At 41.8% G+C, this 21,821-nt stretch overlaps 1 protein-coding gene across 1 annotated transcript in view; it reads left to right on the plus strand.

Annotated features, from left to right (window-relative positions):
• Positions 1 to 21,821, plus strand: part of LOC113027985 (protein kinase C-binding protein NELL1) — a 309,284-nt gene that overhangs the window by 204,704 nt on the left and 82,759 nt on the right. The window contains exon 13 of the mRNA XM_026177879.1: positions 4,635 to 4,760. Within this exon, the coding sequence (XP_026033664.1) occupies positions 4,635 to 4,760 (126 nt within the window). The remainder of the gene's footprint in view (positions 1 to 4,634; positions 4,761 to 21,821) is intronic.

Here is a 21,821-nt window from a genome sequence, read left to right on the forward strand (position 1 = left end):
TACATTTATACACTTTATTATTTACTTATTGCCCCAGGACAGCTGTGGCTACAATGTAGCTTGCTATTGCCAGTGTGTGAATGTGTGTGTGAATGGGTGAATGACTGAATGTAGTGTAAAGCGCTTTGGGGTCCTATGGACTAGAAAAGCGCTATACAAATGCAGGCCATTTACCATTTACCACTGAGTTACTGATATGATTTTTCCTTTTGCTGTATTTGCTCTTAAATTCTGTTTCTGTGGTAAAATGTTTATTATTAATTTCTTCTTTTTGGACTCTTCAATATTTTTTGATTTTCTTTTAAGACAAAAAACCTCAAAAACAACAGTAAAAAATCTGGAATAAAGCTGTAAGAGCTGGAAAAAGGGTAACCTCTTATTCAAGAGGCTTTTTCAGTTTTGGAATACAAAAGGTTGAGAGACCCAGGTGTTTGACCTTAGCGGAGGTTGTCCCCTTTGGAGTTGGTCGATGACCTGATAGTGCGAGTCATTAAATGAGCCAAGGTGTGAAAAAACGCGTTGCTCATCACTATTACCCAGGCTTAAGGGTTGAAGCCACTGTGAGGCCTCCCCAGAGCTTATAATGTGGCCTATTCAACAGAAGATCAACAGAGCGAAAAGTGTGAATGTGAGGCTGAAATACCCAAGAAAGGTTCTCAAGATGTCTGATAGCTGGTCATGTAAGCCACCACTTCTGTGCAAAGATTGTCGTTCGCAGTGGACATAGATGGCCTCTTTTAGTCCTCTTTCAACCCTTTCAAGTCTTCTCAGGGCAAAATGTGAACATTGACATCCTTAAGAGTGCAGGTGTGCAGCTGAGTCTTGTCCTGTTGCATTGGCTCTATTTTGTGGAGTGTGTTTGGTTTCTCCTCTGTAGAGATCCATGCACTCCTCACTACACTAGCCACCTCACCACTACTTTTTTTTTAAATCTATTTGGTTGGGTATAAAGTACACTGGGATAAAAGCGTTGGAGAAAATTCTCTAGATTTTCTCTGGCAAATCTTCAACACAAAACATGACAACATTGTTCCATTTGTCATTCTGTTTCACGCTAGCTAGTGCCATCTGAAATAGAGCATAAGCACAAAACAACTGCTCACAATAGGAACGGTTAACCCTCCATTCGCATCAAAAGACAGGAAAGTAGGAAATACAAATGAAATGATACATAGACTTCTTTTTCACACGACTGGAATAGCACAAAGTTCATATGTGAGCTGAGCTACATGACATAAAGGACACAGTGTAAACAACGTACAGATTCAAATACAAAACATATACATATAGTGGTGTCTGCCTTTGAAAACATACTTTTTGAATGAGAACTGAGAGCACCCTTTCTTCTTCTGCAGGAAGAGTAAGAGAGTAAGTAGCAGCCAGGCGCTGATAATCAAATGCACTTGGTTAGCTGATCATCAGCGTTGCCACCTTTTAAAGAAAGAGATATTTTGGCAGTTTGGAGGCTTCAGGTGTGTGTTTACATAATGCCACAATCAGAAGTGCACATTCACCCCAAGGTCAGACTGTGCAATGTTCACATAAACTGCAAAAAAAAAAAAAACACAAACTACATCTCAGACTCTACAGACCTCAGTTAGCATGTTAAATGTTAAAGCTCTCTATACACCTTATATCATGGTGGCAGAGGGGTGATGATTTGGGACCTAGACACTTTGCAGTCGTTGAGTTGACTTAATGAGCTCCTTTAGATCCTAGAGTTGAATGTGAGGTGATTTTTTTCCGACGGCTAATGCTTGGTTGAAACTCGGTCACATGACAGCATAATGATCACAAACATGGAAGCAACTCTGCAAAAGAAGGGCTGAAAAAGACAAGGATGTGCTGCAATGGCCCAAAGTCCAGGCTCAACCCAACTGAAATGATACAACTGAACCTTCGAGTGAGCTGTGCATAAATCAATGCCCCCAAACTTCAATGAACGGAAGCAACGTTGTGAAAAAGAGTGGGCCAAAATTGCATCACAATGATGTGAGAGACTGATAGTCATACTGAAAACGATTACTTCCTTCTATTGCTCCAAGTTAATGAATCATGGGGTATGCTTCAATTTTCACAGGGGTTTATAGACTTCTTTGAAAACATTATTTTTCACACGACTGTAATAGGGCAAGGTTCAAATGTGAGATGAACCACATGACACTGTCTAATACAGTGTATTTTACCCAAATACCCCATTTATAAGTTGAACTTAGGTTGTGAATTGTTTGATATAAAGAGTTTTTCCATAAAAGCTGTATTACTGCTTAGCTAAACAGTGATCTGGATTAAAAGAACAATACCTGAGAAGGCCTTTCATCCTTTACAACCCATTTAACTGAACTCTATCCCTCTTTAAAAATGTAAGGCCTAGTGCTGAGTGATAGTCAGTGTGCAAACCTGAAAATTAAATTGAGTAACAATTCAAAGTTTGCTGGATGTAAAACACTGAAAAAACATTCACTGGTGAAGGCACACACAAGGGCACTTTCTCCACCAAGCACCAAGCAAGTCTCACATTTGCTGACAGTCACTTTTGAAGTCAAAGGGACTTATCTCAAAATTTATTTCCATCTCTGTTTCATTCAGAGGCTGTAGCAGCAGCTTCATCTCATGGACTTCAAACAGAGAAAATAAAAGTGACTGATCAGCTGCAGTGGCTGAGTCCTATAAGCTTGCATTTACAGACACCTTCAGTAATGCATTCACACAATCTGTGAGTATCTGGGTAAAGGAAATAAAGGAGTTTCCATCAAGAAGAAACAATATTGTTGTAACATAGAAAGCTGTTTCCATTGACCCCTACAGTAAGAGGTGATGAATCTAGTAGTGCGCACACATATACAGACGACAGCAAAAGAACAAGGTTCTTCTCTCTTTCTGTCTCACAGCATCCAAGCACACAGCACCCTCATTTTTACCCATCTCTCTCCCAGACACACATAAGTACACAAAAAAGAAATGAGCTAACGTAAACAAGCACGCGCACACTCATGGATGCGCACAGTCCTATCCTGCCTTATTTTTAGCTGTTCCCCTACCCAGCCCTGACCTACATCACAGCATGAATAAAGCAGCAGAGAGATGAAGAAAGTGAGCTCATATTGGGAAGGGAAAGGGTGGAGGTGGGGTGTGGTGTCTGGGGCAGAGAGATGGGGGTGTGGGGAGGGAGAAGAGAGGCAAAGAGAAACACACACACACATACACTCTGGCAAAAAACGAACAGAAAAACGAACCGCTTCTCCTCCATCCCCCCGCTGTGAAATGACAGTTTCAGTTCTGTCAGCAGACCTCACCTGCAACAATGCTCCCAGAGGAGGCAGCAGAGGGCGAATACACACACAGACTTTTCCAAACACAGGGGATGCAGGGCCTTAAAACAACAGAAAAGTCTTGCCTCAGGCTTGACACCAGAGGGTCGTCTTGCTTTAAGCGAAAGCGAAACAAAAGCAGCGAGTGCTCGACTTTGAGTTATTGAGTCTCCGTGTCGGCTGTCATCAACCTTTGAACAACAGTTTGGCACCTTTTGCCAATAAAGGTTAATCAAATGAGTAAGCTTTTTAGGCGGAGCAGTGCTTCAGGACAAGATGAAAATTAGATTCGGGTGCTGTCGCTCAAATAAGTTCCATGTTTTTGATGCAGGAGATCAATGCTTTTTTTAACACCGAAGGCCGGCGAGCCTTTATATGCCTGAATACATGATCGGCCTCTCTTTGTGGAATTTAACACTCCTACTGTGCACTCTCCAAGGATGAAACTCACCGAGAAAAAAACCTTATGGGTGTTGCATGTAAGGCAATTACATACTTCATACGCATTCATTCTATTGTAAGGGGAAAGAGTGAGCTGAACACCTCGAGGCTGGAATGTATTTATCCAAGGAGAGGATATGGAAATGCTGTCCTCACGCTCTCCTTCCCTTAAGTGGTGGAAAGGCCTGTTAGCCTCGGGAAACCGGTTCTCTTCTGCTCACATCCGCATAAATACTCGGCACTGTACAAACGCACGCGCGCAAATTTAGGGCTCCCTTCTGCATAACGCCTCCCTTGTGTGTTTCCAATCCCATTTCATCAGCAGTCATCCAGCTCTGCTAATGCTTCCCCGAGCTCCATGTTTTAGTGCTCATACGATGTCTTTCAAGCTACATTAGGAGGAGAGAGCCTGTGTGTGTGAAGAGAAGACGTAATATATCATGATATTAGCTCCACATAATAGATGTCAGCAAAGATGCTGTACTCCCTGCTCTCCTCTGTCCTCTTCAGTTGATATGTCCTTATCTCATCAGCCTTTTCCTTTCCTTTCTCCTCCTTGTTGAGATTGCTTCTGGTGTGCTCGATTCACAGTCAGTTGTCATGCTCTCTCTCTCTCCATTGTACTGGGCATGACCGTTCCATTTAAACCATACAAGCAGTACTTAAATTTAAGCGTCTTTGTTTGTCTGAGGTTTTTCGGTGGGTGCAGTTTTGGTTGTGCAAAACTCTAATTAATAACTTGTGCATCAAGATGGGGCTCAGACACCTTTCCTTTGGGAGGTGATTAAAAGCAATTTACTTGTTAGTTCCAAAGGAGTAGGTGTGTCTTTAAAGAAGCCTAAAGAATTATTAACCCACTGCATATTCTCTCTTTGTCCTCAGATATTGATGAGTGCGCGACGCAGATGCACTACTGCCAGTCCAACACGGTGTGCGTCAACCTGCCCGGCAGCCATCGCTGTGACTGTCTACCAGGCTTCACCAGAGTGGACGAGTACTCTTGCACTGGTGCGTCTGCATGCATGGAAATATGTCACTGACTCACATTAAGGACTGTCATCAAAACTGACCAGTAGTGTACCGGTGTTTAATGACTTCATAATTTCTGAGTTATAAGGAAAGTTTTTTGTTTTAGAAATTAAAGCATCTTTGCAATTGACTTGTTGAGCACGGATCAAACAAGAGTTATCCAGGGTGTAATGTGCGATGGCAGTGGAGCTAGCTGACAGTTTTCCTTTGGCTTGTGAGATAAAAGAAAAAAAATCACCTGACCTGTAGCAAATAGCAAGTTGTAAGTGGTTATGACTACTTTCTTTCATTTATTGCAGTCTTGCCAATGGGATCTGTGGCAATGTTGTGTGGTCTGTTGGCTTTGTTAATTGAAAATTTGGATAGATTGCCCTAAAGGTTTGAACAGGGATTCTAAGTAACCAGAGGATGGAGCCAGGAAATTCCCCAAATCATGCAACTTTCTCTTAGCACCACAAGCAGGCAGCCATTTTGGTTTACAGTGTCAGCAACTTATGGATAACTGATCATCCTGATAGTATTCAGTGCAGTTCTTTACGACCAGATATATGCAAATATATATCTCTCAAGATACGCCTTACTTTCAGTCTTAACTAGATATTGTATTTAATGCAAATCCGTATATATGCTAATACACTCACTGCTAATCATTTTCACCCACCCCAGTACCTACCCCTGGCTGTAATACTGGCTGACTTGTAGTATGTTAGGTTTACCTAATGAGTAGAGTCCCATACACTCCTGTGCTAAAATGCACCATTATAAAAAGCATGTTTACAGCCCAGTACAGACTATCCTCTGTGGATAGTTTCCCAGTTTATAACAACAACAGTGGGGATGTTTAGTTGTTTTGTTTTGTTTTTCTAATTCATCCATAAATTCCTCACCATCTAGTTGGATGTCACTTTGATTGGCAGATGTCCCGACACAGACAGCTGAGTGTTGCCTGCTAGGCCTCACCTCTGGTAATTGGACTCACTGAACTGCATCTATTCTGTGTCTGTGCTGCGTGTTCCTTTCTGGGAAGTTAAATTATATGACAAATAATATGACCTGCTGTTTAATTTGGCCAATCCCAAAAAGTGATGGAAATTCTGGCATTTAACTAGCATGTTACTCTGGACTAAGAATAATCCTTTAATCCTTTAATTGTCCCACAAGGGGAAATTTGGTTGTAACAGCAGCCAAAAAGACACATATACAAACAAAGCGTACACAGGACACAGAACAGAAACATACACAATTTTTGTTACATATTTACATTAAGGACAATGGTTACTATATACAGAGTACTGTACAGTTATTAAATTAAATAAAAATAACTACAGATAAGAGGCAAACCAGGTTGTAGTGCGAATCGGTTAATTAACTTATTGCAGTTACAGCGCAGATGTAAACATCTATGTTTGTTGGGAGCAGTTCTGATTGTACAGTTTGACAGCTGCAGGGAAGAAGGACCTGCGGAAACGCTCCTTCGTGCATCTAGAATGCAGCAGTCTGTCACTGAAGGAGCTCTGCAGTTCAGCAACATCTACATGCATGGGGTGGGAGACTGTGTCCATCAGAGATGTTATTTTGGCCAGAGTCCTTCTGTCTCCCACCACCTGCAATGGGTCCAGGGCTCTATTTGGAAGCAGCACGTCTCGTCTCTCTATATACTGGACTGTAGCGGAGATGACAATAAAGTTTACTTTGACTTCAGCAGCAAGCAGGCGCGCCGAGGGCTCTCACGCTCACTTTTCGTGTATAGAATTTCAAAAATACATCGGTGCAAATTATAAGTCTGTATTATAATGTCTCGTGTTTTCGTGTTTGTTGGTTTGTTTTTATTTTGTTTTGCTTTGCTTTGCGAGTTGGTTATTAGATGCTGCTCCAGCCGATCAGAGAATCCCCCACCGCCCCGCCCTCTCCTCTCTGCGCCGCAAGCAGCAGGCGCACCTCGCAAACGAAGGGCGCCCTTACTCCCAGCAAATGGGCAATAGAAAACCGATCGGAGCCTATGCCATTCCTAATATGCGCTGGCTGACGTTGGGGCAGCATAAGTACGAGCATTTTTTTTTTGTTTTGCCGATGCCCGTGATGCCACCCCCCACCACGATGCCGCCCCGGGCAACCGCAGAGAGTGGCCACCACAGAGTCATGGAAGGTCTTTAAAAGTGCTCCCTGGACTCCAAATGACCTCAGCCGCCTCAGTAGGTAGAGTCTGCTCTGGCCCTTCCTGTACAGAGTATCAGTGTTGTGGCTCCAGTCTAGCTTATTATTCAGGTGAACACCCAGGTACCTATAAGAGTCCACTATCTCAATGTCCACTCCATGGATGTTCACCGGTGTCAGTGTGGTGGGTCTGCGTCTCCGGAGGTCCACCATCAACTTCGTTTTCCCGGCGTTGATCAGCAGGTGGTTCTGCTGACACCAGTCAACAAAGTCCAGAGTCCACTGTCTGTACTCTGAGTCGTCCTCACCTGTGATGAGGCCGAGTATGGCAGAGTCGTCAGAGAACTTCTGTAGGTGGCAGCGTGGGGAGTTGATGGAGAAGTCTGCAGTGTAGAGGGTGAAGAGGAACGGTGCCAGCATAGTTCCCTGTGGGGCCCCCGTACTGCAGACCAGCGTATCAGAGACACAGCCCTGTGACCTCATATACTGTTTTCTGTGAGGTAGTCCAGTATCCACTGGGACATGGGGTGGTCCACTCCCGATAGCTCCAGCTTGTCTCTCAGAAGTTGTGGCTGGATGGTGTTGAAAGCACTAGAGAAAAGAACATGATCCTCACAGTGCTTCCAGGCTTCTCCAGATGAGTCAGAGCTCGGTGAAGGAGGTAGATGATGGCGTCCTCCACCTCAATGCCAGGCTGGTAAGCAAACTGCAGTGGATCCAATGAAGACCTCACCAGGGGGCGCAGATGGTTTAGAACCAACCTCTCGAGGGTCTTCATCAGATGCGATGTCAGGGCTACCGGCCTGTAGCTGCTGAGGTCCTTGGGATGGGAGGTCTTTGGTACCGGTACCACACAGGAGGTCTTCCACAGCTTTCACTAAATAACCGATATGAGTGTGTCATTGGAACCATGCAGAATGCCGCTTACAAACCAAGCTTGTTAGTATTAGCTGATAATTTAGAAATCCACCTGTTCATCTAAATTTCATGCCTCAGGATCCAAAAGACTAACGTGGTGGTGAGATTAATGCTGAGGCTTCACATTGTCAAGTTAAAAAAAATGGGTCGCTGTCACAGTCTATATTTAGTATATAGACTATGGTTAAAATACATACCATATTTCAAGGGGTTTATGCTGCCAATCTGGATATTGAACTAAGCAGCTAGCTGTCTGATCTGCTGTTTCACCACCTTTTCAGGTCTGTCTGCTGCAAAGATACAGTAAAGAGCAACACACAAAAATAAATGACGGTGACTCAGACTGTACTCGTGACTCTGTAACATCTGTTGAATTTAGTTCTCCCGGAAAGAGATCCACGAATTAAAATGTCCCAGATTATTCATATAATGTTATTTTATGCATAACGGTAAAAAGGTTAAAGCTTCTTTCCTAACCATAAACAGAAAAATCATGAAATCATGAAATATAAATCTACAACCGATAATAACTATAATTGTATTACTTTATTTTATAGTTTTATTTGTAAAGCACTTTTCAAAACAGAGTTCAGTGCTTCACAGTTCAAATAAAAGCCACACATTTAAGATATGTGTATATGTTCAAACATACAGGCACATAAACAGACACATAATCAGCCATGCTGGCAGACACGAATTCCAACAAGTTGTTGCAAACTATGGTCAAAAATGAAGGGGGGGAGATTAAGGAAATGCTAACCTATAAAAATGAGTTTTCTGCTGTCATTTAAAAGAAATAACAGAGTGAGCCAAACCGATTCACTGAGGAAAACTGTTCCGCAGTTTGGGCGCAACAACCTCAAAAGCATGATCTCTGGTTTTAAAATCAAAGCGAATGACATTTAGGAGACACTGTTTAGACGATGGGAAAGGCCGGCTACACTGAAAAGGTCTTAGAATCTCTGTTATATAAGCAGGGGCCTGTCCATGTAGAGCTTTATATGTTAATAGCAGAATTTTAAAGTGGATCCTAAATTTCACTGCAAGCCAGTGAAGGATTGCAAGGATAGGTATAATATGTGACCGCCTGCTAGTTTTTGTTAGTGCAGAATGCAGCAGCAAGGCTGCTAATTGGAGACGAGCTATGGAGGACTGAGAGACACACGTGAAAATTGAATTATTATAATCAAGGAGAAAATTAAAGTGTGAACAAAAAGTTCAAGGTGATTGAATGACAGTAAAGGTTTGATTTTTACAATATTTCTGAGATGAAGGAAACAAGACTGTGTGACCTTTGGTTTTCAAAATTCAGGTGTTGGTCAAAGATGATGCCAAGGTTTTTAACAGATACCAAGGTTCATGTTATTGGTCAGGGGAGTGATGATTACATCACTAACCTCAGAGAAATTGTCTGGGCCAAGCACTAGAACCTCAGTTTAACAGGAATTGAGATGAATGCATTTTGAATACATTCTTTGAGGCAGGAGAGGCTGCCAAACTATAAATGTTTATCATCTGCATAGGTAGGAGATTCCATAGGTGCATATAAAGAAAACGGAATTGGTCCAAGGACTGAGCCCTGGGGGACTCCACATACTAGCAATGCAGATGAGGACATACGCTGATTAATATGAATTCTGAAGTGTCTGTTTGATAAGTAGAAGAAAATCATTTGTGAGCACTACCAGTGATGCCAACCCAGTTTTGTTTGTTAATACAAGTAGCATGATCATTAGTATCGAAGGCTGCAGATAAGTCAAGCAGGACTAAAATGGAATGGTCTGTAGCTGTCAGGTAAATATATATAATGAAAAGGACAATGTCCATCTACCAGTTGGACATGGACATTGACACAGCTCGATTTCTCTCTCTCCTAGTCAAGGTGCTTGTTTACATTTTGCTCTTGAGGAGAGTACACAATAAAAATGAATGAGTGATTCTCGTAATTGGGTCCAGATAATACTATGATTCCCATGTGTGTCAGTAGCTCTTAATATTTGCTGCAGCTTTCACACTGACTCATGCTGCTGGTCTAATGATTCACATGCATTTAAAAAAAAAAAGCATGTTGGTGTCCATCAGCCACCAGGCACTGCTGCTTTGCAACTGTCCTGCTGAAACTTTTACTTCATTATCTGAAATTAAAGCATACACAGAAGTGAATGCAAACTGATAAATGCCTCAGCAGTTGTCTTTTTAAAGCTTTAAAGTTCAGCGTGTGATGGAATAAGAATGGCTGATTGCTGCCATTTATTCATTTAATGGCTTTTCTACCCTAGATATTTTTGATTAAAATGAACAAACATATAACAGCATTGTTCCCCGACCTTCTCAGAGGTATATGTCAGGACAAAGTACGGAAGCAGCTTCAGCAAAATATATGCCCACTTTTAACAGCACAAATGCTCCGTTTAAATGTAGATCTGTAGATTTAAAGCTGTTTTACAGTATACATTGCACTGACTACTGGTCTAGCATAGCTTGTTTAAAACGTTCCTCTCTTTCCATTAGGTAGGTTACAGATTGCCCTGTGCATTTTGCATGCACTTGCAAAGGCAGACTGACAATACCGAGGTAATGGGTGTCATCCCTGTTTGCTCGAATGTTTTTCCTATTGCTATGTGTTTTAAAGATGTATATTTATTCATGATTTCAAAGTAAAAAAGAAATCATTGTAGTAACTTGTGTCTTGCAGGCTACAGATTGATCCTTTTGTTTAGGGCAGCATGTTTTCTTAAGAGTAAATAGAATGTGCTTGGTTGCTGCTCAGTGTTCCTCCAGAGAAAGTGTTCTTTAATTAGCTCGCAGTTGGCAGCAACGCAGGGACAAGGATCCATGGACAATCAATCCATTTTGCAGCTTGTAAACTGTCCTGGCAGCTGACTGGGAGCCCAAGGAGCACTCTCTGCATCTGCTGGGAGAGATAAATCGTCTCGCTGTCTCCCTTTTCAACCTTCCTGCTTTTCCTTCAGCTTCTCCCCGGGGGTGTCAGATCTTGTGCATGGATGTAAAACAGAGTTAGCGTTCACAGCTTAAGGTGGTGACTGCTCATATTTCACAATGTTAATGTGATTGCACTTTAGCTTGTGTAATTGGTTGCTTGTGCTGGAATCTGTATTGTTATTCTGCATTGTGTCTAGATCTTAAAAGGTTTTTGGTAATGATATTGCTGCAACTGCATTGAGGAGGAGACACAAAACTGGAAACCAGTTTTTTTCTTGTCTTTTATTCTATCAGGCAATTAGCATGGAGAAAGTGAACCCAAGCTTTTCAGTAAACTGCAAATTAGCTTCAATCTTTGCAGTTGTGGAACTTCAATTATTAAATATAATGGAGGCTGTTAGGATGCCTGGGTCGTTGACCCAGGGTATTTGAGTTTATTATATTATTTATACTTTTTAGTCTTTGGTTTCTTTGAGTTCTGTCTTATGGTTTATGTCTCTGTCTTCTTTAGTTGCTCTGTCTCCCCTATCACCTGTATCCCCTTGTCTAGTTCGCGTCTCTGTGTATCCTTAGTTCCTATATCCCCGTGTTCAGTCAGTGTTTGTGTCTGCCCTGGTCCCACGTCTCTGTTCCCTCTGTAGTGCCTGCATGTGAGTCTGTGTTATGTGTTTCCTGTTTTACTTTGAAGGTCTCTGTCTTATCTCAGTGTGTTCAGTTTACGCTTCCTTTTGTCTCGTCAGTTCTGATTTGCCCCAGCTGTGTTTCCCTCCTGTTATTCATTCCCTGATTGCTCCTTCTGTGTATTTAAGCCCTGTGTTTCTCTGTGTCCGTGTTGCGATCTACCGTTTATTTTGCTGTGTGTTTTGTCAATCTGCCGGTGTTAGTTTATTTTTGACCTTTTTCTAGTTATGTTATGTTTGAGTTCAGCATGAAAGCTGTTTTGGTTTAAGTTTGTCTTTGGAGTCTGCATCTTGGGTCCTATTCCTGTTTGCATGCAGCCGCCACCTAACAGGAGGCAGTGTTTCATAGTGATGGGCAGATGAAGCCCCATGAAGCACTGAAGCTTTTCATCCAATTGGTTCACCCCAACGCGAAGCTTCATGAAGCTTCATTTGCTCTAGCAGGACACCTACTGGACGTAAAAATAATAGCTGGCATGAATTTGAAGAGTGTGGCATTTTGCACACAGCCTGTAAATGTCGACAACAAAAGGAGTGTGTAAAACATGTATATTGTAGTGATGGCAGTATACTGTGTATATTTATAGTGGCAGTATGGGAAATGATTATTTGGAAATGCTTGAAATGGAAATGATCATTTACTGTGAGGTGAGGTGTGGTTGGGGTGTGGACAGTAGTTGTGCTTTTGTAACGTTGAGGTATGGACAGCTACACACTGAGGCTTTGAGCCTCAGTCCTGCCTGTTCACATTTTATTCTGTAAAAACGAAATTTTCACTGCTTTTATGACCTTTTTAGTGGGGAGAACATAGCTAGGATTTAATGATTTAACAAATCTTTTGAATCCTTTGTCCTCCACAATGCTAAATGGCTGGAAGTCCTCAATCACCATGCTGACCAGGTCTTCATCTATTTGAGATTGTTCTCCTGAGGAAAGACAATAAAGATAAAGCACAAATATAAATATCACACACGTAACTTATAACAGTTGTATAATATTGTTATATCATTTAGTAACATTACTGCATCCTATATTATCATTGCATTTGATGGCTCACCTGGTCTTGCTCCACAATCGGTGTCCCCCTTATTCTCATGCAAAGCTCTGTAGTGCCTAAGCATGGATGAGGTGTTGTTATATCCCAGCTCCCTGGCACATAGCAAACACTTCACCTTGTACAAAAGTCAAGACAGCTCAACATAAATTGTATTGCACCATCAGTATCATGAAAATACATCTTCTGTAGAAATTTACATACCTTGTTGGGAGGAATAAGATCAAAATGTTCCCACACATGGGAGGACATCCTCCTCTTCTTAGCTGGCTCCATTCTCTCCTGACTTTCTCTCCTCACTCTCCTAAACCTCCAAACTGTCTCCAAACTCTCACTAACAACTCTCCATCAAACACCCACATTTTGAATGAAGTCTGAGGGGTTTATATCGCTGTCATATCTCGCGGCAAAGTTCGAACCACTTCATGAACCAGTCACGTGGTACAGCCGGGCAGCGAGGCTTCGGACGTCATCATTTTCAGCTCCTCCCATAAATGAAGCAAGCCTCGATACGCGCTTCGCGGAAACGCCCCCTCCATTACTCGACACACGCTCCGAAGCCTCGATACAGAACGTCCCATCACTAGTGTTTCACCATTTATACGTTTCTCCTTTTCAAATATTATTTCAAATATTTGCAGATAAATAAATCGCCAAATGCTTTAACCAGTTGCTTGGTAGAGTTTGTGGATGTGTTCCTTTTTAAGAAGCAGCTGAATTATATTGAGGACCACCATGCAGTCTGGCTAGCGAGGAAGTCGCTCAGGAAAATCCCTCTGCAAGTAAAAATGGTAAATGGCCTGTATTTGTATAGCGCTTTACTAGTCCCTAAGGACCCCTAAGCGCTTTACACATCCAGTCATCCACACACTGGTGATGGCAAGCTACATTGTAGCCACAGCCACCCTGGGGCGCACTGACAGAGGTGAAGCTGCCGGACACTGGCGCCACCGGGCCCTCTGAGTACCACCAGTAGGCAACGGGTTACGTGTCTTGCCCAAGGACACAACGACCGAGACTGTCTGAGCCAGGGCTCGAACTGGCAACCTTCCAATTACAAGGCAACCTCCCAACTCTTGAGCCACAATCGCCCTTAAGTAATGGCGTAGTTGATGCAGGATGGCAGTTTAGCTACTTGGGAACCGTAGTTCTTCTCCAATCTGTCTGAAAGTGATTCCAGTCCAAGTTTGGAAACACGAGTCATGCAAGTCACCAGTCATGCAGGTCATGCAGTCACCTCACAGTTGCAAGTGGTTGCCCAGCGGTTGTTGCATCCATGAATTTTTTTTGTAGTTACAATGAGATTGCATTGCTGTTTTTACTCTAGTGTGACTGAGCTGTTAATTACAGATGCTGTCAAGCTCTCAGGAAGGTGAAAGAATTAAAAAATAAACAAATGCTAAAAGGAATTACCAGATATACTTTCCAAGCAGAAATGAGGCAGAGAGGGACTGCAAATGAAAAATGTCCTTCACTCTTGCATGTTTGTTTGTTTGCTTCTTCCTACCATTGCTTCTGGACAGAGTTCATGGATGTATCACATGTGTCTCAACAGACATGATGCATCAATCAACTTCTTCCACCCACAGACCACAAGCTTACTTTACTCCAGGCCCCACCCTTAGTATTACAATATGAGCAGCTCCTTCCTTGGAGGAACACTGGCTATAGTTCCCTTACACAACATGTATAATCTTTTGCTTTCGTTTTTCTCAACTGTCTCTCTCCTGCTTGGTGGAGGGGATTGTCCTTTGTGAAAACAGCACCATATAAACAATAGGAGGCCAAGGTAATTGTGGTTCCACTTGATTTTACCTCTATAGAAGTAAGCAAGCAGCTCTGCAGAAACACTGGAAGAATGGAGGGAGAAAGAGAGGTGGCAGAAAGTGTGAGGCTTCTGTACTTTCCCCTCTCGAAGTTTGTATTCAGCCTAAAGCAGTCTGGGATGTTTACCTGCTGCCTGAATGTTCAAAATAACATCTGGTGTCCCTATTTAAAGGGCATTTGATGTAGGAGGGATTATATGTGCATGATTTGTAAAATAATGTTGTCATTATCACTGGTGTTCACACTCCACACCTTAGGGATCACTTGTCAGTCAAACCATATGTTTTAAAAAAGGTGCTGTACCCGCACTAACCCACTTGCTTGCATGGATCGTATGCAGTGTTTCTGTGCTGTAACATGGTACTTACACTCACCAGCCCCTACATACTAAGTTTGCCTAAAAAACTGCTTTAATTTTTCCTGTCAACAAGGTGCTGGAAACATTCGTCACAGATTTTTTTCAGTATTGACTTGACACGGCATAGCATCATGGAGTTGCTTCAGATTTCTTGGCTGCACATCCATGCTGTGAACTTCCAGTTCCTAAAGATGCTCTATTGGATTGATATCTGGTGACTTTGGATGTTGTTTGAGTACAGTGAACCCATTCCCATGTTCAGGAAACCAGTTTGAGAGGATGTGAGCTTAAAGACATGGTGTGTTATACTCGTGAACGCAGTCATCGGAAGACGGGTACATTAAGGCCATGGGATGGATATGATCTCAGGTAGACTGTGGTATGCTCAGCGCGTCAAGAGAATATTCCCCACACCACTGCACCATCAGCCGCCTGAACCATTCGTGCTTTCTCGTTATGTCAAATTCTGCCCCTGGCATCCAAATGACACAGCAGAAATTCTCATCAGACCAGACTTTGTTTTTTCCAATCCTGTTGTCCAGTGTTGTGCATTCAGAGATGTTCTTGTGTATACTTTAGTCATAATGAGTGGTTGTTACCTGTGCCTTCCTATTCCCAGCTTGACCTGACCTCTTACATGAACAAACATTTTTACTGAGAGAGCAGGTCCGCAGAGGATGATGTATTTTTTTTTCATACCATTCTCTGTAAACCCCAGAGATGGTAATGTCAGAAAGTTCCAATAGATCAGTATGTGAGTCCATCCCATCTGGCACTAACAACCATGCCACAATAAAAATCACTTTAATGACCTTCCTTCTCCATTATGATGCTCACCTTGAACTTTCTATGACTGGCTCTTTAGATATTTGCATTAACAGTCAGTTAAACGGGTGTACCTGTTCAACTGTGGCCAGTGAGCATATATTTACACACACAAATACACACAAAGTCTTAACTTGTGTCCGCCATGTATTATATCACCATACAAGTTTTAAGTTTGCAAAAAAATGAATAAACAAACATCACTGACCCTAGGCATTCCTTTGACCATGTCCCTGTGTTGCCTTGTTTGTAGTCTCTGTTATGCTTTTTAGTAACTTTCATGTTCTTTCAGTGCTAAGCTAACAGGGGCTTTCCTGCTGTAATTAGAACACCAAATAGGTAGTTAGAAAGTGAGTGTGGTGTCTTTTTTTTTTCCTTCAGGGCACCTCTGATTGTGAGCTCTCAGCACGCTCATTCTTTGCTTTTGTATGCTGGTTAATGTGAGCACAAACATGCTAATTGCAGTCAAACAAAATGTTCCTAGTGACACTTCTAGGCTACAGATTGGCTGCTTTGGTTATTATAGTCCGTATGGTTTGTTTCTGTCCTGGTAACATGGATGACTGCTAATCCCTTTGTTACCCCAGCTGCACTAATGGAATCAAACACAACAACAAAACCGAGTATAGTTAAGGTAATTTGTTCTAACTTCACAAGTGAACAAGAGCTCAAATGTTTTGCTAGTACAAGGATGTTATGATTTACCACTTTATAATTATGTTATACTTGCACTTATAATGTCTGGGTGTTAGATGATTTGCTTTCTGCATTAAGTAGGTGCTGATAAGGCTCGCAGTGGACATGAAACAGTACATGTATAAAGGCCAATGTACACCATTGAGCCCTGCTCTCAAAAACTGACAAAGATTTAAAAGTTTCTGTGAAGCTGGATTTAAGTTAAAGTTTTTAGAAGAGTGCGCTCTTATGCCAGTAGAGAACTTGATGTTATCAGGTTGGTTGGTTAGTGTGTTAGTTGCAATAAATTTATTTACATTAGCTTCTGTGAGGTAAATAATGGCAGATCCAATAACTCAAGGGTTTTGTTTGTTTTGTTTTTTTTAAAAAGGACTACAAGTAAAATTCAGCTGCAACAATGTTTTTTATGTTAAAAATTATATTGTTGTTTAAATTAAATGAATTTTTGTTGTTTGTTCTCATCTGAAAACATTTATCTCGACTAATGACAGCTCTGAGAAGCATAAGCTGTGCCTGGAATGACATTAAAACAATCAGGGCAGACCTTGCAAGCACTATAATATTTCCACTTTACAGAAATCTCCAGTCTTGAAAGATTTCAAGCTTGAAATTGTTACATTTTTATCAGTTTTTTAATATAAGTATGTTTTTAAAAAATCACACCAATATCATTAGTCTGCCTATTGTTCCTTCATCTTATAAAAAGTGGTGCTATTTTTACATTATTAACTTAAATAACATTAAAAAAAAAAAAGCTTCATCAGCTAAGCAGCATGCTGATGAAGACGTATATTTCTCTTCTGTCCTCATCTGCACTCTAATAATCAATACTTGGTTTTTTTTGTTTTTTTAATCCTGCTGTTCATAATCTGCGCAGTTGTTGCTGTATGGCTGACCAAAAGAAGCTGCCATTAATTTCTTGCATCAGTTGCCACATATATTCTTCTAAAACCAGCAATGAAAAAGGCTGTATCCCCCCCCCTCCCTCCCCCACCCCAAGATGCATTACATGTTTAATGAAAATTTAATCAAATCGAATTCCAATTATACATCTAATGATTGTGCAGCCCAGGTGTGACGAGCCTGAAAACCTTGGCAACTCTCCCTGTATATATTAAACATTCAAAAATAGGGGTCATGCTGTTAAACTGGCCAGGCACCAGCCAATTTAATAAGCCCATCAAACGCAGTTTGGGAAAGCAGGGAAGGGGCCAGAAAAGTTTCCCTTACTCCTCACTTTCATCCATTTGTAATTCCCTCTGAGAAAGCTGGTGTTTATATTTAGCTTCGCTGTGAAGGTTCAATGTAAGGAGCGTTTCTTCTTGCTCATCACCAGACTGTACAACCATCCAAAGTGATGTCTGTAATCATGTTATGCTCCTTTTCTCAAGACTGTCTCTTCTTCTTTGATGCATTGTCTTCCTGTTCCCTTGGCTGAATACAGACCGAGCTGCGTAAAATAATATGTGACTGTGACTATGCATGGGAGGGATGTTTACTGACAGAGCACATTAATGGAACATGCTTTCATTAATGTGAATTGCAACCTGAATGTCTTTATTGCCTTTAGCTGTGTAATTCATTGGGTATCAAAGGAGTTGTATTTCAATTATGAGCTGCTGCTATTGCACAGAAAGGATTTAAACTGTGCGGTCAGGTGCATTGTGCACACAAACATACTATATCCAGCATGATGTGAAGCACTTATGTTTTAAACTAAGAGGTCAATAATTGCACGCAAATGCAACTTAGGTGCATAACACATTATATGATGTGAAAATAAAATTAAAGCCCCATTAATTATAGTATAACTATATGGACGTGGGGGTACTGGGACAGACCTCTTGATCTTTAAATTCAGTCTTTTCAGTCCCATTGCATAATGGATAAAAGTTCCAAACGACCTCTGAAATTAATATCTGCACAAAAACTGTGTGCCAGGAGCTTGGTGGTGTTTCCATGGCTGCGCAGCCGTGTTTTAGGTGTACCATTTGTTTCCAGTGTAGTGTATACTATAATATACACTATGATTTCTTTCTAGATTTTTAGAACAGTTGTGCAGTTTTTAATAACTTTAGACCAGACACACGGGGAACTGATCCACTGCATGCCTCCTCTAAAGGAAAAACAGCTCTTAGACCCTAAGGAGGGTGCCTGTTTATTAGAGGGGGTCAATGGACTAGTGACTTTGATACTGATTGTGTTTGAGAGCATGGGAACAGTGACCTGGCCTCAAGAGAAAATAAGAAAAGAGACAAGAGAAAGAAACAAGGACAGACAGAAAAGAAAATGGGATAGAGGTTGTACAACTTCCATTACTGTAATATACTGCAATACATAAGTGATCGGGACTACTAATGCATTACCGGTCTTATACTGGAATGTAATGCATAATGGAAATGGAAAAAAAGATTTAAAAAAAACAAGTTATGGAAAAAGAATATTATTTGTGCATCATTTCCCAACCTGTTGAAGGCCAAGCAGGGGAACGGTGCACAAACTGCTTCATTTAATATAACAATAGTAATAGTCCAAGAAATCATTTAAAAAAAACATATGACTTGCATGCAGTATCAAAAGTTGTAATTAAAAAGTAAACTGCCTCTTGAACTCTAGGTAGAATACCACAGACAAGTGGGGAATTTTCTGCAACATATTTTAGGGAATCCATGTCCTTCAAAGCTAAATGCTATGACAGGCAGTCAATATTTCTCCCCCTGTGACATGGAACAGATCTCTGCTGAGTTCGAATCTTGTCAAGGTGAGCAGCAAGGCTGAGGCGGAAAGTGAGCTTGATGACTTTGTGTTGCCAGGAAAAAAAAGATGAAAAAACCCTTGAAATTTCTGCCATGCTCTGGTCTGTTTTATGGGCCTGTCACTGGTCATTAAATTTCACATTACTGAAGTGTTCAGCGTGACATTACTGAACGAGGTGTCGATTGAAGCTTAAGAGATGAGGACATGTTTTAGAAATTTATTATGTAAAGTAAAAGTGAATCACGAGGTGTTAGTTTTACTAGCCTAGGCACCCTTTCTGGATACAGACACCCTGGTCACCACCAAAGGGTAGTGTTACCACTACACCATCCAGCTGCTATTGACATTGTCTGCCGGAGAGAAGAAGTGGCTGGTATCCTAAACACGCCTCCTCAGGTGGTTGATAATGACCAAGCTAAGATTCTGTCGGACTTCCAGATATAGACGAGCAAACTGGTGATGGCTAACCAACCGGACATAGTAGTGGCGTACAAGCAGAGGAAAATGACAGATGTAGATTTACAAGTGATAGCAACATCAGGAAGAAGGCACATGAGAAGATCGAGAACTACCAAGGGCTCTCTTCCACACCATGTCTGTTGTTCTGTTGTCCTTCTCTCACCCCAACCAGTCGCTGCAGATGGCCGCCTCTCCCTGAGCCTGGTTCTGCCAGAGGTTTCTTCCGGTTAAAAGGGAGTTTTTGCCTTCCCACTGTCACCAAAGTGCCTGCTCATAGGGGGTCATATGATTGGGTTGGGTTGGGTTTTTCTCTGTATGTATTATTGTAGGGCAGGGGTAGGCAACGCCAGGCCTCAAGTGCCGGTGTCCTGCAGGTTTTAGATGTGTCCTTGATCAAACACAGCTGATTCAAATGGCTAAATGACCTCCTCTGGTAATGGACTAATCATTTGATTCAGGTGTGTTGACACAGGGTGAAATCTAAAACCTGCAGGACATCGGCACTCGAGGCCTGGCGTTGCCTACCCCTGTTGTAGGGTCTACCTTACAATATAAAGCACCTTGAGGGAACTGTTGTGATTTGTATAAATAAAATTGAATTGAATTGAATTGAATTGAGAGCTTGAGAAGATGTGGAGGGTGAAGGCACACTTTTAGATAGGACACTAGGACAGTGGTCCAAGGTAGGTGAGTGTCTCCAGCAGATCCCAGGAACAACATCCGAGATCTCTGTGCAGAAGCATGGGTTTGGCACAGGACCCGAGCTTGAAGCATAAAGACTAAATATATAAAATGCAAAAAAGAAAAACAATTTGAAAAACTTCTCACCTGATTATCAAAGTGACAAAATCATCTTTAAATCTTGAAAATATGGTAAAACTGTGCTGCACACTATATCCTCAATGACATTATGCCTGATCTAGTTTGCTTACAGTTTGCCAGCCTTAATTTTAGTCAATTTGTTGAGCTTTTTGAGCAGGGCCTGTGGGCTTTCACTTCACCGTGAACACTAATTACAACTGAGTGTGTCTAAGGTCTTTGATGCTGGAGATCATAGCAGCAGAACAGTGCCCACTCAGTCTTGAAGTAACAACGTGGCTCATCGTGTATATAAACTGCTAAGAAAAAAAGAAAGTATTGGAACACTTAGAAAACACAATGAGATCACAATAAGGGGGGGAAAGATCATGCTGAATATCTATCCTGATGTGAACTGGGTAATGATTTTTAGGAATGAAAAGATGCCACATTGTCTGATGGAAATGAAAATTATCAACCTACAGTGAGCCAAGTTTAAAGACACCCCAAAAATCAAAGTGAAAAAATGATTCGGCAGGCTAGGTCATGTTACCGAAATTTCATTGTTGCAACTTAAAATGTGAATCGGTAGTTTGTAAAGCTCCTAACGAGACAATGGATGGTGTCCTGGGGGATCTCCTATCAGAGCTGAACAATACCATCACTGAGCACCCAGGCAGTCTCAGGTGCAACCTTGTGGTGTTGAAAGCAATGCCATGCCCCAGGATGAACCTAGGACCCACTGTTGAAAGATGTTATAGGCAGTGCAACGTTCTTAACAGCTTCTCCGGACCCTTTCATGTCTGTCACGTAATCAGGGTGAACCTGCTCTCATCTGTGAAAAGCACAGAGAGCCAGTGGTGGTCCTGCCAGTTCAGGTATTCTTTTGGAAATGCCAATCAGGCGGCATGGTGAGCAGAGAACAAGCCTGCTAAAGGACATCTCATGTTTCTGAATGCTTGATTGGTTGGGTTAAACCAGTGGCCTGTGGGAGGTCATTCTGTATCTCTGGCAGCGGTTTCTCCTTGCACAAAGGAGCAGATACCAGTCCTGCTGATGGGTTGGGAACAATCTACGGCCTTGTCCAGGTCTCCTGTATGTGAGTCCTTCTTCTGTATAAACACTGCATTTCAGATGTATGTTCTGCTATTATTCACAGACATTTTTGCCAGAGGGGTCTAAAATACCACAAAGGTATTTTGCTGGATTTATGTCATGAGACCTGCCCATGTCATAGTTTCCCTTTTTTCATTTTCAGAAACTGTTGTGTGATTTTGACAGTGTGCTTTGGATCATTATCATGCTTGAATGTTCTTTCTCTGCGAAGGCGAAATTGGGACTCAACTTGTCAGCCAGCATTTTGGTACATCCAACAGGCATTCATGATGCCATCTGTAAATGTCATCGCTCCAGCACCTTTTGTACTTATGCTGCCCCATTTCATCATACTCCCACCTACACTGTCAGGACTATGCATTTACTGGAGTGCTGGCCAGAGTGACAGTAAGCAGGATGGATCCTAGCTGAGCAAATGTGTCATGGTCTCAACTGACTAAAGAATCTGCCCCCAG

The sequence above is a fragment of the Astatotilapia calliptera genome, chromosome 1 (genome assembly GCF_900246225.1).
Source record: "Astatotilapia calliptera chromosome 1, fAstCal1.2, whole genome shotgun sequence".
Lineage (NCBI taxonomy): Eukaryota > Metazoa > Chordata > Actinopteri > Cichliformes > Cichlidae > Astatotilapia > Astatotilapia calliptera.